Source organism: Giraffa tippelskirchi, chromosome 1 (genome assembly GCF_054371585.1).
Source record: "Giraffa tippelskirchi isolate mGirTip1 chromosome 1, T2T-mGirTip1v1.2.pri, whole genome shotgun sequence".
Classification (NCBI taxonomy): Eukaryota; Metazoa; Chordata; class Mammalia; order Artiodactyla; family Giraffidae; genus Giraffa; species Giraffa tippelskirchi.
In genome coordinates this window covers 142301309-142319759 of record NC_137275.1, presented here as the reverse complement: position 1 = coordinate 142319759, position 18451 = coordinate 142301309, and the positions used below count along the sequence as shown (strand labels likewise).

The 18451-nt window shown below is 39.4% G+C and overlaps 1 protein-coding gene across 1 annotated transcript; it reads right to left on the bottom strand.

Annotated features, from left to right (window-relative positions):
- Positions 1 to 222: 222 nt before the first annotated feature.
- LOC145516150 (uncharacterized) lies at positions 223 to 18120 on the bottom strand. Its single transcript, XM_081517318.1, has 6 exons — positions 18105 to 18120; positions 15808 to 15957; positions 15353 to 15755; positions 9140 to 9195; positions 7632 to 7773; positions 223 to 1447 (listed from the first exon to the last, which is right to left on the bottom strand). Exons 1-5 carry the CDS (start codon positions 18118 to 18120, stop codon positions 7760 to 7762), a joined length of 639 nt encoding a protein of 212 aa, XP_081373444.1. The 3' UTR covers positions 223 to 1447; positions 7632 to 7759.
- Between the last annotated feature and the right edge of the window lie 331 nt (positions 18121 to 18451).

Below are 18451 nucleotides of genomic sequence, written 5' to 3'. Positions count from 1 at the left end.
AGAAATTACTGAGATATAAGAACAAGAGTTTTTAGGAGGCGGGGATCAGAAGAGTCAAGGGCAACATAATTTCTCTTGTTAATGTTCTAATCACAGGTATAGGTACCACTCAAGCCAACTGGAAGCTGAAAAGTCTTGAAGATATAAACTAGAAGAAAAACTAACAGGGATACTGTAGATTATGATTCAATTAAAAGAAGAATCACAGGATTCTTAGGATGTGAAAGCTTGGATGGAACCTTTATTGGACTAGATTGGGGACAGTCTAATTTCCTTAGTTAACAAATTTAGAGAAGTAAAAACAAGTCATCTGTGAGACCGCTTAGTTCAGATCAGTCGCTCAGTCGTGTCCGACTCTCTGCGACCCCATGAATTGCAGCACGCCAGGCCTCTCTGTCCATCACCAACTCCCGGAGTCTACCCAAACCCATGTTCATCGAGTCGGTGATGCCATCCAACCATCTCATCCTCTGTCGTCCCCTTCTCCTCCCGCCCCCAATCCTACCCAGCATTAGGGTCTTTTCCAATGAGTCAACCCTTCGCATGAGGTGGCCAAAGTATTGGAGCTTCAGCTTCAACATCAGACCTTCCAATGAACACCCAGGATTGATCTCTTTTAGGATGGATTGATTGGATCTCCTTGCAGTCCAAGAAACTCTCAAGAGTCTTCTCCAACACCACAGTTCAAAAGCATCAATTCTGCGGCACTCAGCTTTCTTCACCGTCCAACTCTCACATCCATACATGACCACTGGAAAAACCATAGTCTTGACTAGACGGACTTTTGTTGGCAAAGTAATGTCTCTGCTTTTAAACATGCTATCTAGGTTGGCCATAACCTTCCTTCCAAGTAGTAAGCGTCTTTTAATTTCATGGCTGCAGTCACCATCAGCAGTGATTCTCGAGCCCAAAAAAGTAAAGTCTGACACTGTTTCTACTGTTTCTCCATCTATTTCCCATGGAGTGATGGGACCAGATGCCATGATCTTAGTTTTCTGAACGTTGAGCTTTAAGCCAACTTTTTCACTCTCCTCCTTCACCTTCATCAAGAGGCTCTTTAGTTCTTCTTCACTTTCTGCCATAAGGGTGATGTCATCCGCATATCTGAGGTTATTGATATTTCTCCCGGCAATCTTGATTCCAGCCTGTGTTTCTTCCAGCCCAGCGTTTCTCATGATGTACTCTGCATATAAGTTAAATAAGCAGGGTGACAATAGACAGCCTTGACGTACTCCTTTTCCTATTTGGAACCAGTCTGTTGTTTCATGTCCAGTTCTAACTGTTGCTTCCTGACCTGCATACAGGTTTCTCAAGAGACAGGTCAGATGGTCTGATATTCCCATCTCTTTCAGAATTTTCCACAGTTTATTGTGATCCACACAGTCAAAGGCTTTGGCATAGTCAATAAAGCAGAAATAGATGTTTTTCTGGAACTCTCTTGCTTAACCTACAAGAAATGCCAAATTCACATTAAACGTGCACGATACAATTTGCTTATCTAGTATGTGGTATGAGATACAACAGAGAGTAAGCCAGGCTGTAGAGGGGATAGCCTCAGAGTACTCTTTTTCCTCTGTTCCTGACACTGTAACAAAGCCAGCAGTCCACACACAGAAGGATGTCAAAGGCTCAATTACTTTGCAATTAAAGTTTCTTTTGGAACATTTTGCCCTATGTCCTCAAACATTGTTCTTGTCTGTAATCTCTATGTGTTCACATGAACATGGAATTTTCCAGACAAGAACACTGGAGTAAATCTGACTTTTTCTGAGAGGGTAGGAGGTTGGGGAAAACGTTTTTTGGCCACTCATCACACGCTTGGAATTTTACATAGCTGCTCTCAGTTAATCTTGATCATCACCCTGTGAAATATGGTATTATATCGATTTCACATGCGATAGAACTGAGGTTCCAGAGGCTGAAGGGATCTGCCAAGGGCCAAAGAGCTGGGAAATGGCAAAATCAGGATTCAAACCCAGTTCTGTCTTGCTCCAGCTCAGGTGCTTTCAATGAATTTATTTTAAAAGCATGTATTAAATATCTAATTCTTGTTCGAGGAGTAGGCAGGCAAGCCACGCAGCAGGGTTTCCTCTTACTATAAGCATCACTGTGGGACTTTCAAGTGATGATTTTGTGCTTGAAACTATTATTGGAAGAGGGGCAAAGTGTGGTCTTTCATATTAGCCTGCTTGTTACCTTCTTGTTCTCAATCCTTCCAAATACTTTCCTTCAATATTCTGTTACCTTTAATACAGACTTCCATTTATCTCCCTCCACTCTTGGAATTAAACAGAATCAAACAATGCTGGCTCAAGTACTAAAATGGTGTTGGTAATTCGTAATCATTCATGGTGGACATGCTCTCAATATGTGATATATAGCAGCATTTTACTTCTCCAGTTTAACTCTGATGCTGTTTCTACAAATTCTTGCCATGTGATATGATGATCTGGCCATGCAATAGGAGGGCATATACCTGTTTCCCTAAGTAGTAACCAAAGATTCTGAAACAAGATCTGCACGTGTGTAAAAAATAAGTATGATGTGTGATGGTCACAGAATTCTAGTTTCAAGTAGCTTCTCCAGTTCACAAAGCTTCAAAGTGGCACGATCTACATTACTAAGCAAGCTTCATTCCAGGGCCTACGCTTCTAACTACTTGGCTATTTTGGGTCCCACCAGAACTGCCTATAAATAAAATTATTAATCACCTCAGACAAAATACAGAGTCCAGTAAGAGTAGAATCAAAGGATAAACCATGTATTGAAGAACGAATACTAGAATCTATGAGCTGTTCTGCTTTTAATCAGACATAAATTATCAAACAGATGAGGTAATTTCAGAAAAGTAAAACCAGTATGAAACACAGAGAAAAAGGAGTAGGTGTTCATGAAACCATTAGAATTACAGTTTTATGTGACCCACTGTAGGAAATGCATTTCCATCACGACCTGTTACACAATACATGACACATTACAAAAACAAAAGTTTTACAAAGCAATACTTAGAATCACTATGTTCAATGCACTGTTATTTCACTACTTCCTTTCTTAAATAATTCTTATGCTGCTGCCGCTGCTGCTAAGTCACTTCAGTCGTGTCCGACTCTGTGCAACCCCACAGACGGCAGCCCACCAGGTTCCCCCGTCCCTGGGATTCTCCAGGCAAGAATACTGGAGTGGATTGCCATTTCCTTCTCAGGTGCATGAAAGGGAAAAGTGAAAGTGAAGTCGCTCAGTCGTGTCCGACTCTTAGCGATCCCATGGACTGTAGCCTACCAGGCTCCTCCGTCCGTGGGATTTTCCAGGCAAGAGTACTGGAGTGGGGTGCCATTGCCTTCTCCAAATAATTCTTATGGTGATGCACATAATTGATTTCATGATACACAAAGGGGTCAGGCCCACACTCCTCTCTGCCAGAGGACTGTCAAATTCTGTGCTGCCACTGCCTTTATCGAGTTCGAGGGAGACAATATTAATGGATCACAGCATTCTTTCCAATGAGTCAAGTCTCAGGACTCTTTCCAAACTCATGTTCTAGGCAGCAAATATCTATTGGAGTTGGGACAAAGACATGACACGGTCACTATCTAAGTTCCAAAGGGACAGGGTGTAGAGCTAGAGTAGCTCTTTTAGTTACTTGCTCTCCTGCCGGGAGCCAGCTCACGAGATCCCCACTCATGACAGGGTCATGAGAAACAGGACTGATTTGAGCAAGGCTTCTCAGGCCTCAGGGATTCTCGGAAGGCTGCCTCAGCGCTCACCTTAAAGATATCTGTCTTTCTGATGTTTACTATAATAAACCTCTTCCTATTTTCTGTGACTTAGGCAAAAGGCCTTTCCTGATTCCCTTCTAAAAAAGATCATTCTGAAACCTCAAATCAACAAGGCCCCTGAACGGTAGCACCCTAAATAAAATTATCTGGGATATAGAGTATGCTGATCTAAATTCCTTTTGCTAACATATTAGTTTGTTTAATAAATGTACCTGTGCCTTTGGAGCTAATGTGCATAACTGTTCCTTAATAATAAAATAACATTGAGAGCCTCCACACAGAAAGCCCCTATGGGCACAAAACCCTTCTCAGGAAAAAAGGCTTGTTAGGAAATATAAGAAATATTGCTTTATGAAACTGTTACTTAATCTATATTTACTCACTATGTTTTTACTCTTAACATATTTAGCCTATATAATGAAAGCATAATAGTTAGGGATTTATATAAATAGAAGTTTAGCTTTAATACAAATAATAAGATAATTGTTGATTTAACTGATGATTCTTACTTAGAGCTAAATTTCAGCTTGCTGTTCTTTGACTTTATGGAACTACATTCCTTTCTGTTAAGCTCAAGGCATAGAGTAAATTACCAAAAACAGGTTTTACCTTAAAACTTCCTGTTGAGGAATTCTTTCCTAATGTGCCCTATACAAAAGTATTCTGATTGATCAACCTTTATCAATAGAGAGTCACAAAGTGTTAGCAGGCCACCAGGCCAGAAGATGATGTAAACAAAATGAGGCTTTTTGTAACTAAAGACATGCAAACGGCTTCGATGAGGGTCGAAGCTGCTGGCCCATTGAGCTAACTTGATAGGCCCATTAAGATATACCCATTAAGCTGAACTGGTATGTCCCTTAAGCTGAATTGGTATGACTCTATACTTTACATTTGTTTTCTATATACCACTAAAAATATAAAAGCTGTCTTAAAACACAATAAAGTTGGAAGACACTTGGGAGACACTTGGAAACGCTGAGACTCGCTGTGTCTTCTCATTCGCATCGCGACGCCGTCCATCCTGAGGGAACTCTGGACCCGCTGGAGCTGGACTCCGGCACTCTCCTCATATATCTAGCATTTGCTTTGTGACTGGCACACAGTAGGCACTCAAATATCCACTAAAAAGATGAATCAGTAAATGGTCACTAGGATTAGAGGGTAAGGTTTGGCTCCAAGAGTTCGTCTGTGAATCTTTTCTCTCCCTCTCTTGGCAACCTTGTTATATCTTTAAATGTAAAGTTTTCATGATTCAGTGGTTTAGAATACTGTATGTACCCTCCCTTCTTTCTAAATCCCATCTTGTAATAGTAATCTGCAATAGGCTACTTGATGTTATCTGTATTACTTTCAAAGACAATTGGTTCACATTGAAAGAATTACCAATTTTTTGAAGTTGAAAACCATGGATTATAAAGTTGAAAACCATGGCAAAGTTCCTTGATAAACTGGTCCTGGAAGGAAGGAGAAAACCGACAGGTCAGGACCTGGGCTGGATATCAGTACATCTATGCTCTCACTTCAACCTTTCAATACGATCAGTTTCATAGCATTACCCCATCTTACTTGTGGGGTAAAGTAAAAAAAGAGATGAGGTCTTAAAAAAAGAGGTGAGGTCACACAGTAAGTGTCTGGCAGAGACAGTACTAAAACCTAGGTATTTCATTGCTCTTTTTATTACACCTCAGCTACTCCTGAAAATGGCATATTAAGTTACAAAGAAACAATGACCAGAAGCCTTGAATTCATTTGAAGTATGTGAATTTAACATGTTATCATACTGCAAAAATAAAACCCAATACTTTAGTAATATACTTCATCATATAACATTATTTTTTCTTCACTGAATCTTTGTGAGTTTTTCATTGCTGGGTATGTTTTTCTTGGCAGCTGTTAATCTTGGCTCAGGCATAAATTCTTACTGCAGACTAATTCCAATGTGTTAAGTCCTCTAACAGAGAGAAAAAAAAACAAGACTCTGTGTGTGTGTTTATGTGGGTCAAGTGCAAGGGGAAACAATATATGATTTGGGGGTGTGTAGGGCAGTTAAAAGAAGTTACAGGCAGAATTGCAATTTTAGCCTTTGGGCTCTCATCAGAGGCAGAATAAAGAAAGGGAGTAGAAGAGAGCATGGGTCAAGTTTAACTCATACCCACCCCCACACAAGTGTACACAGCTTGATAAAGTCACAAAATCTACAATGTGTAATTTGCCCAATCACGATCATGAGTCACTGTAAGAGTTACTAAGAAGGTCATTTGAAAAAGTAATTTCTGCTATAAGTTTACAATAGTGGTTCCTAACCAGAACCAATTTAGGGAACATTTGGCAATGTCTGGAGACACAGTTTTGGTTGACACAACTGAGTAAAGGTGCAGGATGCTGTTACAGATTCTACAAAGCTTGGACAGGCACCCACAACAACATGGTCAAAATGTCAAGAGTGCCAAGGTTGGGAAAACTTGGTTTACAGGTGACACGGTTATCTGGGCAACACAACTACTGTACTCCAGCTGCCTCTATCGCCTCAGTCTCCTCATCTGTAAAACAGAGATGAAAACAGTACTTGTTTCATGGGTGAGGGTTAGAGTCTTATAATCTAAAGCATTTAGGACAGTGCCTGTGGCACAGTAAGTGCTCAGGAAATGTTTTTTACCACCACCACCATCTTGACTACTATTAAAACTCATCATTGTGCAGGCAGGAGACCCAGTTTGATTCCTGGATTGGGAAGATCCCCTAGAGAAGGAATACTCCAGTATCCTTGGGCTTCCCCTGTGGCTCAGTTGGTAAAGAATCCTCCTGCAATGTGGGAGACGTGGACTGGATCCCTGCGTTGGGAAGATCCCCTGGAGAAGAGAAAGGCTACCCAATCCAGTATTCTGCTCTGGAGAATACCATGGACTGTATAGTCCATGGAATCGCAAAGAGTTGGACACAACTGAGCGACTTTCACTTTCTCACTGGAAATGATTTCAAAAAGATCTCTATTACAGTAAATCATCCAATTACACTTACAAAATACATGAGCTCATTTGATTCTCACCACAGCCCCGTGAGGAAGGTATTAGATTAGTATTAACCTGGTGGATCAGACGGTAAAGAATCCACCTGCAATGCAGGAGACCTAGGTTCAATCCCTGGGTTGGGAAGATCTCCTGCAGGAGGGCATGGCAAACCGCTACAGTATTCTAGCCTGGAGAATCCCCATGGACAGAGGAGCCTGGCGGGCTACAGTTCATGGGGTCGAAAAGTCAGAGACACCACTAAGCGACTAAGCACACAGCACAATTTAACAAATGTAAAAAGTGAGGCAGAGAGCTTTTAAGAGACCTGTTCAAATCACAGAGCCAGAAATTAAGTGCTGAGCTGAGACTCAAACACAAGGTTCCCAACATTAAAGTCCAAGCCCATTCCCCTGAGTGGTATCTGTAAAGTGTGGGTGGAGGAGGGAAACAACAAAAACCAATGTAAAGAGTCTTCTATCCACAGCAACCTACTTAACTAAGTAACTGCTAGATTGAGCAGGTAACTAGTAAGTAACATTCACTCATTTCCTCTGTGTTCACTCTCATACATGATTATGCATAAACTACTGTCATTTTCTAGAGCACCACAGGTTCTAGCAGCTACACTGGTCCCCGCTGACCCAAACAGAATCCAGCATCTGCTAGTATTTCTGTAAGTTTCTTTTGTTCTTGTCGTACTATTTCTATTATACTAGCTTGTGGATTCCAAAGATTTTTTTGAAGTATCTCTGGTGACAAACTTGTCTGTTTTGGTTAAAAAGAGAAAACGATTTCCTACTTTTAAACAGCTTTACTTTAGAATTTCTTTTGTCAAAAATCTCACTTGAAATGCCTGGATTTGGCGGTGTCCCAGAATGTTTTTTTTAGTATCATTTGCCTCATAACCTCTTTTTTCCCATGCACGTAAAAGGTCTGCTTTTCTGGATTATAACCACTCTGCTCCAATGGGTCTCAAAAGAGGAATTCTGATGGAAAAAAAAATAGAGTTTTAATTACTTTTACTATTTAAATGTCATTTTCCCATTAATTTCCATTCAATTCCATTACATTTTTACTTTCTTTTCATGTAAATTTAATTTGTCTAATTTTGTCCTTAACATTTTTGTTTTGACCTCTGAACTTTTTTTTTTTTGCTATTAAAGTTCCCTTTGTTTCTCTGCGTTTTAATCCCTGTTTTGTTCAGCCTGCAAACTGACTCAGTCCACTCTTTAGCCTGATCCTTTTGCTCTTTTCCTGTGTCCCTACACTGAATTTCAGATACCACAAAATGCTGGCCTGAAAGGGGCCTTTGCAATTATCCTGCTCAGGAGTACAAGATCTTTAACCTTTACAAAATAAAAAATTAACAAGTCCCTACCTCCTTTGCCATCATAGAGAGCAGTGGAAGAGGCCAAGGGAAATGGAGAATGATGCTAAAGGAAAAGCTTAGGTGCAAGTAGTGCTAACTTGCATATGGAAGCAAGGAAGAGAGAGAAAGAGAGAAGGGTGTGTATATGGAATGGCAGCGTCCTCCCAAGGGGAGTTTCCGTAAGTTCCTTAGAAGAGGTACTGTGGCAGGAGGCACTTGAAACTTTGCAAGCAGAGCCGTTAAGATGGACCACACTTCATACTCTTAGGCATCCCTGAGGTGTGCCTGCAGTTTACACATCGACAGCTCAGGTGACTTACCTAAAGCCTCAAGTCACCACTATAAAGATTCAGCACTGGAACACAGGTCCCTTCCTTTACTGCTCAAGCCCACTTTTCACCTCATTCCTTTACTCTTTCTCTGGTGGGTTCAGTTACATGAACTCTGGTCTAAACTCATGCCTTAATTATGGTGATTTTCCTCAATCTTCACATCTCCTATAGACTTTGTCCCCACACGAAAGGTCAGGTGTAACAATAAAGAAAAGTGATTGATCATTTACTTAACTTGCACAACAATAACTGAAGATGTAATTATTCCCATTTTACAAAAGAGGAATCCGAGGTTCAAGAAGGTGCAGTAGCAGCTGCACAATTAATGGTAAACTACCCACAACTTGTCTACCACAGTTCAACACACAAATGCATATTACAACTTTCCTGGACAAAGAAATGTCTTCTTTTCACTCATTCCCTACATTCATTGTTTCAAAAAATATTCACTGAACACCTATTATGGATTAGGGGTCCCAGAGGTTTTAACTATATTGCAATTCCAGTGCCACAGTTCCAGAAAACAACAACAAAAAACTGTCTATACAGGTTTTTGAAATGATTTTCAGAGAGACTTTTACAAGTCATCTAAAAATCAGGCTTAGTACTTTTAAGACACTACCTATTTCTTTTGGTCACAAACATTGTTACCTGTATCTCTTCTATGTCGTCTGTCAAACTTGGACATGAAAGGCTTTGAACTAGTTCTAAAAAGTAAAGAAAAAAAAATTGCTATAACTGAGAACATTCAACTGCTATACAAATGATCCCAGTTTTTTAACAAGAATTCCACAAATATTCTGCTAATAATTGTGAAGTACAGCAAAGTAATCAAGAACAGAGAGGTGGCATAGGAAAGATTTGAGTTTGTATCTCAGAGTCACCCTCTTTATTAGCTCTTTGAACTCTTTATTCTCAGCAGGCCGTGGTTTTCTTGTCTATAAAACTGGAATAATCATGGTGCCCAGACTGTAAGGTTGTTGTGAAGATTCCTGCAGGTAATTCAGATAAAGCACATGGAATAAAACGTGGCACACAGAAAATGATTAATAAAGAGAGCTATAATTGTCATCATTATTGCTTTGGTAATTAGAAGAACTGGACACATTTTAATATTTGTTTTTGATAAAAGATCTAGATGAAGTGGACACCCCCCACCCTGGCAATTCTGGAAAAGTTTTGTGTTAGTTCTAGATTAACATGTGTTCTGAAATAAAGGCAGCAATAATAAACCATGCTATTCCATTTATAGTATAATATTCCCAGTATAAACTACATTTTTAGGTGAGCTAATGAAGCCATCCAGCATATCTGTATTTTTCTGAAATATATGGTTCTCATATCATGCCTTCTTTACTAAATTTTGCAAAAAATTTCTACTAACAATGGTTAGTATAATGAACATCTTTAGAAGGAAGATTTACTTTTCAAAAAAATGTTTTTAGAAGTGTTCTTAACTGATTGATAAGTTAGTTTTCTAGTATCATTGGTCTCTTTGCCACAATATGTTAATTAAAAAAAAGGAAAAGAGAACATGAGCTGTTACCAACTACTAAATACATTTATTTTAAAAGGAAACTGACTTTTGTCAAAAGCTTAGCTCATCTTTGTCAATAAATATGATTTACTGCTATTTCTCCAGACTTTTAAAAAAAAAATCCAGCTGGTTAGTCTCCCATTTTATATTTCTTTTCATTACCTTTCTATATAGCCTTCTTTTGTCGACAAAGATATTTTTAGTACTCTTGGTTGAAAAGCCACAATACTGAAAAAAATATTATTTGGCTAATTTAATATTTAAAGATTAAGATGTCATATTTTTTCCTCTTTGGTATGAAACTAGAAATTTGTTTCAAGATATTAAAGAGCTATGATAAAATTTTAATTATCCAATTATTAGAAGCAATTAAAATGCTACTTAGCACACATCAGTCCAGGTACTAACCTATAATTTTTTTAACTTCAAATTACAATTCAAACTATTGTTGTCATAACTGACAGTTAATACACAAAGATATTCACTTAAGGAAATTAATGTTACTCTTCTCATTAAAAAATCCTAATTCAAAAAATGAAAATAAATAATTAAACAACATAGAATCTTATTGTTAGGGTGCTGGCCAACGTGCAGCAGGAGCAGTATTTTAAACTATTAAAAGTCAGGCTGTAAGCTATAAATTGTTTCTTTTGCTTTTTTAAATTTAATAGAGTTCCACTCTTACCTATAAAAAGGAAATCAGTTTTGAGTTATAGCACAGAATATTTAAAGGAAATGTCAAGTGACAGTATTACCAGTTAGTTACTTGAAAATCCATTCTAGTTAAAAGCCAGTTAAATGCTAGTTTTTAAGGCTTTTCATTCACTCTACGTAAATTTTACAACAAAGAGCTCTCACACCCTTCATTGCTGTAGTCTTACTGTTTCTTGAGACTTTTTTTTAAAGTTAATGAAGTTGAGATGATAGGTAAAAGGTCAGATTTAACCAAGGAAAAAATTACCAGAACCCCACAGAGTTATTTAATAATGATTTTATGACTTGAATTTTCATTTGAACATGCACTGCAATTCACAAATCTTGGGCTATTTTATTTTAGAAAGATTTTACCAGTTTGACTTTGTGGGGGGGACCAATTCTTTACTTGCATCAACTTTTAAACTCCAAAATAGTTTCACCTCAAATGTCTAATAATAATTGGTCTTTACTGATCACTGGATGTCATATTTAGATCAACTAGAAAAGCACACACACAAGTTTCTGATAAAGGCCTTTCCGAGCTGATTTATCTTATTTTATACATATTCAATTTATTAATGAGGCCAAAGTCCACCTGAAATTTGACAAAGACAACTTAAAATATCCATTGTCGGATGACACTGGTTTTTAGACATAGTTCTTTTCCTTTCCTGATACTCGTCTCAGAATCAGGATTACTTCTAAGCAAAGAACATATATTTACAATATGAGGAAGAAAGTCCAACAGAGAATTACTTCAGCAGTATTGGAACAGCCTTTACGTGACCAGTGCTATATGATCTCGGTTACGTTAAAATGTGCCATTTTATTGTACTTTTCGCCACTTTCAAATTATGGAGGCTGAAGTAACTCCCACCCCACCCCCAACACACACACAAACCACAGAACTACAATGTAAACTATAAGTAATTCAAGATAAGTGAAAAACCTAACTGCATTCTTAAGCCAAGGTCTCCTACATACTACCCTGGAAAACTTATAATCAAATAATATTCTGGGTTTTTTTTTTTTCTTTCCAATTAAGGTTGAAAGCAGTTTGAACAAGGCTACTGCCTATACACAAATGGCACTAATTTTCTTGTTTGAATGTAAGTCTTTTAACTTCAGCTGTTATGCCCTTGGCAAGGAAGTGGGGCTGAACTGGACAAGACTAAAAGGTTTCGTGGGTTTGATTTGCTGTAGATCTGAAGCTGGCTTTGCAAATGGCAGAAACGGCTACTCCCTTTCCTGCCACTGGAATCAGTGTAAGAGGACAGTGGGGAATCTGACTCTCAGAATTTCTCTTCTGGTTCTGAATTCATGTAGACACAGGCTTACAGGGGAGAACTATGCTCAGCCCACATAGCTTGTTTCATTAATTTTCTCCTCCCAGTCTTTCCTCTCTCAGTACCCAATGTTTTGTAAGAGGCAGGGCAGATAGAGAAATGGAAACTGGGCCACAAACTGAATGCCCCCAAGGCCAATAAAAATTACATTTTCCCTTTCTAAAAATATAATTTGTAATTAACATAACCATTCTTATTTTACTCAAAGAATTGGTGTTATTTGTGATTTTAAAAAGTAAGTCCCTCAAAAGAAGCATTTCTCTCAAATGGAAATTATTTAACTTTTATAATACATTTAATTTATAAACTGTCCTCAACTGTTGAATAGCTCGGAAAGTGGTATACAGATAATATTTGATCAAGCCATGAGAAAGGATTTTCAAACCAGTTTATATTTTTTGGTGTCCACTGTGTATTTTAACCTCAGTAACTATATATTGGCTAAAAAGTCAATTAGACAATGAAGAAGAAAGCACCAGGGAATCTGATTGATGTGTATAAAATCTGACCCCAAACTCTTCTTTTTCACCCTTTCCTTGCTGCAAACCAACACACATGTACACCATAATCATGCTTGAATTTCCAGCCCCCTTCATTCCAATCCTCACCAAAAATATTTTGATAACTGCCTGGACTACTCACATAAGATACAGAGAAAAACGTCTCCATACTCTTGAATAAAGCAAACACATTAAGGAGCTTATACTGCACCAGTGCAATAACTGATTTACTTTCTATACAAAGGTTTTTAAAAAGAGGACAAAGTTTAAAAGTACTCAAGTGAAAATACATTTCAGAATACAAAGTTCACATTTCATTGTTTCTTATTTAAGACTGACCTACTCCAGATTCAACAAGTTGTTTTTTTTTTTTCCTAGTCTATAGAAATACATTAAAAAAAAAAAAAAAAGACTTTCTTGTTCTCATACAAATGTTTAAAACACTTGGGAGCTTACTGCTAAGGAAACAATCTATTGAATACATGAAGAAACTGTTAAAATACAATTATTGATTCTTTTGCTAATTTACTTTAAGATTTCAAAGAACTAGAAAAGAACTCTAAAAATCATATCATTGTATGTATTCTAAATGTCTTCAAAAAGCCACTTGGTCTTAAAGCTAGATTTCATTCTTGAAATGCTAGTAATCAGGAATTGAATCTACTTCTTTCTTGCAGTTTAAATTTGTTAGGACCCCATGGATGTTTAGATGTTAAAACTACCTAGATACACTAAATGAAGAAAAACTGTGGCAATGTAAGTTACATAAATAATTTAATGACACCTGCTGTCATTAAGTATCAATGTCCTAAGTAAAAGACATCTTACAAATCTATTAATAAAGAAAACTGTCAATGTAAATGATTTAAAGTACTTGGGATTATCCCAAATAGCTACCAACAAAACGTAACTATAACTTAGATTTTAAGGCAAATCAAGATAAATATTTTTTAATCTGAGTAAAAATCATATGCAGAAAAATTCTATTTCATTCAGTTTAATACTGTTCACTTGTGGATTTGAGATTTACAAGTATGCATTCTCATTAAAGTTCTAAAAGTACAAATACATGATTTTATGCTACCTTTCAATTTTACTTCCTCAAGCGTTCTAGAGCTTCTAAAATAGTTATCCAGTTATTACACTGTACAAAATTAATACCCTTAACTTTTCTTCCCACTTGCATTTTAAAAAACATGCTCAAGTATAAAACATTTTATACCTCCCTTCTTAATCATCTACTTAAAATTTCAAAAAGAGCCAACAGTTCACATTATCAGTCCAAGCTTTGTGTCTGATGTAGGCTTTTCAGAGCTATAAAATTTCACCTAGTGAATAACTGTACTTTTTAAAGGAGCTTCTTGAGGGTTCCCCACATTTACCTATTATGTAGGCAATATTTCCGCATCTACAACAAAGTCCTAACGTGGCATAAATAAAGATAAACACCACATGCTGGTAATTCCATAAAGTCTGGTAATTCTACGAAGATAAACACAAATAAAAAACTTTCATTTCGGGGCCTAAAATTCTACTTAAGCGGTTTTTTACACCCTAAGTTACGGAAGTTGTTCAACTTTCATGAGGCTCTATTACAAATTAAAAAAAAAGAAGTGGGGGCGGCCATAGTTTTTAATGCACGGGCTTAAACCACTGTTACTTTTATATCTATCTCTTAAAATCAAGATAAAGGCCTTCACTTAAGAATTAATGTCTGGAGACCGTGAAAAATAAGCAGTATTAGGCTTGAATAATAAGTTAAAAGTCAGTCCCTTCCCCAGCCAAACACAAAACTCCACAACTAAATCTAAACTTCGCTGTCAATTTCGAATCAAATTTTTACGGATTCAAGCAACATCTATTTAAAAGAAAGTATAAAGCAGAATATTGTTCATATTTTTGTCCATGAAAGAAACATTTTAATGCAGAGGTAATAAACTCCAAAGGGAAAAAAATAGGATCATTTTCCTAATTCACTTCAGAGCTGCCTGGATTTCAATGAACTAAGCTGAAAGGCCCGACTCCAGAAACTAGAGGTTCCTGACGATGAGGGGTGTTCAACCACAGCCTCAACTCCAACCCAAGTGTAGGTTTTGGGCTGTCACTCGTAGTCCTAATATCACTTATGCAGAAACAAAAACGGTCGCGCAAGAAGCCGGTTAACAGGTCACTTATGCTCAAGTTTTCCTTAACTTCTCCCGGGCCAAAGCGGCGAACGTCTCTGTCATGTTTTTCGCGATAGCCATTGTCTCGCTATAGGATCGCTGGCTCTTCCAGCAGTGAAGTACTGCTGGAAACGCCAGGATTTACAACGCATCACTTTCCTACCTGTATGTGGCGAAAACAAACTCTAATCTTACCAGGAGGGGATGTAATATACACGCCCAACTTCTCTTCACTCTAAGAGGGGAAAGCCGAGTGAGTTGTAAAGCGGCAGTAATTTTAAATAGTAATTGGGCTCTCGTGAAACATCACTGGTTAAAACCTCTCGCTCCGCACTCGCCCCTGGACCCGTATTTCCCTCTTCGCGATTTAAGGGAAGAGAGCGAAGAACCTGGGACTTCGGAGATCCTGCCAGGGAAATAACCTGGTATGCGGGCGAGAGGAGGCGGCAGTTCTGCGCAGAGCCAGGGCCGCGGTGCCCCGGGAAGCGCCGGACCCGGCCGCAGCATCCTCGCTCGGGCGCCGGCGGCCCTCGGACCCGGGCGCGCACTGCCGTGTGCCAGGCCCCGAAGCTCCCTTTCAACTCGGAGCTCGCCTGGCTTCCCGCGCGTTCCTCGCTTACCTGCCGGTAGGGCTGGGGCGCTGACGCTCCGCGCGGCCTCGCGGGGGCGGGGAGGGGGCCCAAACACGGGCGGCATCCTGCTTCCCCTCAGCCTCCGCCGCCCTCAGGTCGCCGCTTCTCCTCTCCGTCCGCGTGTCTTTCTCCTCTCGGCGCCGGACGCGGAACCAGCGCGTCCCTGGCCCGCGCCCCAAGTTGTGCGCGGGTCGAAGCCGCACGCGAAGCACCTTCAGGGAGGCCGTCCGGACTCCAGAGTCCCGGCCTCTCGTTAGGGCGGCCGCGAGCCGATACCCCGCACCTCCGCCTGGTCCACACCTGCCGCCGCCGCCTGGGCCGCCGCCGTCACCGCTCCTCCCTGGCTCCGCCCCTCGCCCGCCCCCCTCTCTGGCCGCTGCTGCCGCCGCTGCTGCCGCCGCCGCGGCCGCGGGAGGGAGGGGGCGGGAAGCGGCTCCCAGAGCCGGGTGCGTGAGCTGGGCGCTGCGCCTCCTCCCTGGGGCTGGGTGGGACCCAGGTCTCTACACTGCAGCGCCGCTCCGGAGTGCCGGAATCTGTTGCGGGGGAGCGGCAGCCTTTTTCGGGTGGGAGCGTCTCGCGGAGAGTCAGGAGAGCTAAGGAAAGGAGAGCGTGCCCACCTGCGGGATCCCGAGCTCCCCCGTGCGCCCGTCAAATCCAAACTTAGCCAAATGCACAGCGGAAATGCCTCCTAGGTCGGACCCCTGCATTTGCAGGGGTCTTCTAAAAACCTGACTGATCGAATGGGCCCCCTGGTGTAACTGCTTTTAGAACACGCGGGGAGCTTTCCATCCGGAGTGGCCTCTCCCCTATGCGCAACGCTGTAGGTGCTCGAGGCCCGTCTCCGATGCCGTCTCCCCCGTGCAATTTTTCCAGGGGCCCACCCTCCTCCAGATTTGATTTCGCCCCCTTTTGGACAGCCAGGGCTCTCTGAACCTCTCATAGGCCCTGCCTTTGGGTGAGAGCGCTTTGTGAAATGCAGCGGGCCGTCTCCAAACACAGTAGTTATTTTTATTGTAATCTCTGTATTCATTTTCAGTACTGTCGTCTAGAAGCAGAGGGATTTATGCTTCTCTAATCCTTTCCACTTGGTTTTTAATTCCTTGAAGGTAAAGGCTGTAATAAGTTGCTCATCTCTGGAAATTTTCAAGCAAATACTGAGCCGTATTTAGAACTCGCCAGATGATCTTAGCAGGAAATTCTGACTGGCCTACTTACCTATATCCTCTCAATACCTATATATCCTCTGAAAGCCAAGCATGGCGTCTTGCACCTAGATGTAGGATGGGGGCGGAGGTCCGGGGAGATTTTGTTTCTGTGTGAGAACGTAAGTAATTCTTGGCAAAGGTCAGTCCGATTCCCTCATAGTGGAATTTCATTTATGGTGGCATATATCTCCATGTAAAAAGTCATTCAGTTGAAGTGAAAAATATTCATCAGATGTCCCCTAATGAGTTGGCACTTCCTAAAGGATCCTTTCCTTAGTCAACTATAGAAGATAAGTCAAATGCAGTTTAAACAGTTGATGTATTACATAAATTAGATTTGCAAGAGCACTTGAACTCAAGGGCTATATGAAAGATTCAAATTTTAAAATTTCTTTATAAACTACAGTTGAATAAAATATATTTTATGCCTTTTGTCATGTCCTACACTTAAGTGTGTATTTTGAGTTGAGAGGTCACTAGTATTTCATGGTTAATGTAGTAAGCAGATAGGAATCAAAGAAACTCATCTGTACTTCAGCTTAAAATAGCTGATTTCATGAATTCTGTTTTAAAGAACAGAAATCTTAAGCCATCTTGACCCTCTTGACCAAGAAATAAAGAGCAAAAATTAATAAGTTTATTTCTATTAAAATATTCCTGATAGCTCTTGGAAACTGAGTTTTCAAAATTTATAGTCACTGTATAAGGGAAAAGTCAGATATTTTGCAAATGATGAAAAATATGCCTTGAGATAGAAAAGATTATGAACCTTATGAACAACTGTTTAAAAATATATTTAAATATATATAATACATGTTATATATATATATATATATATTTAGTGAAATTTGTTCATAGAAAACTCAAAACTAAAAGCGCTTTTTTGGAGTGAAAAAGAAACCCACTAACTTTATCATGGAAAGCACAGAATCATCTAACTCAAATAGCTGTTTTAAATATAATATGTAAAAAGGAAAAAAGATTTCATTATAAGTGAGTTCCACTAGGTAAGACTTTATGCAAATCCGATAGGAGAAGGTATTGAATAAGCAAGTGTAAGCATTTCATTTGTCGATCATATTTTTAAACTTCCATAAGCCCAGAATGTTATAGAAAAGATTATACAATTGCTTAACTAAAATTATGTATCAAAGCACCATGACTAGAAAAGAGCCAAAGAAAGGATAATTCATTTCAAATAGTATCAACCCAAACAAAAACTATCTTAAGCCCACAGAAAAAGGATTATCATCTAGACTTCAATTTGTGGCAAACAAGCTATTTTCCCTGAGACAAACACACAATATCACAATAAACCAAGGAGTAACAGAATGCGGCCATAAATGGCCCAAACTTGCAAAAGTTAATGTCTGTTGAAACTAGATAGTGGGTATATGGGTATCTGACATTTTGAAATGTTCCATAATTAACAATAAAAATTGAAATAAATAAGAATATAACGATGGTAAGTAAAACATTGAAGTAAATTGAAATTATTTGTGACTCCCCATTTGTTCTTCCACAGTTTTTAGTACTTCGGTTGTCTTCCATCGGTAGTTTTTTGTGCCTGCAATCTCATGCCTGCTAACTTTCTGGTAAGAGTTCTAACTGTAGAGAGAGGCAGGAAGGAATCCTTTTTGGTGTATGAGGCAGGGGAAATGAATATTTCTAAAAGAAACACTGCCATACTTTTCAAGTAAATACTCTAGTTAAAACAGAAACAAGCTGGGAATTCCCTGATGGTCCAATGGTTAGGACCCTGGGCTTTCACTGCCAAGGGTGTGGGTTCAATCCCTGGTCAGGTAACTAAGATCCTACAAGCCATGTGGTATGGCCAAAAAACAAACAAACAAAACAAGCTGAAAATGTTATATGACATATA

Coding starts and splice junctions, on each gene's coding strand:
- LOC145516150 (XM_081517318.1), bottom strand. Junction 15,756..15,807: donor GCGCCCAGCTCACGCACCCG/GCTCTGGGAGCC, acceptor CGGCGGCGGCAG/CAGCGGCGGCAGCAGCGGCC. Junction 9,196..15,352: donor CGCCCCAGCCCTACCGGCAG/GTAAGCGAGGAA, acceptor TTTACTTTTTAG/AACTAGTTCAAAGCCTTTCA.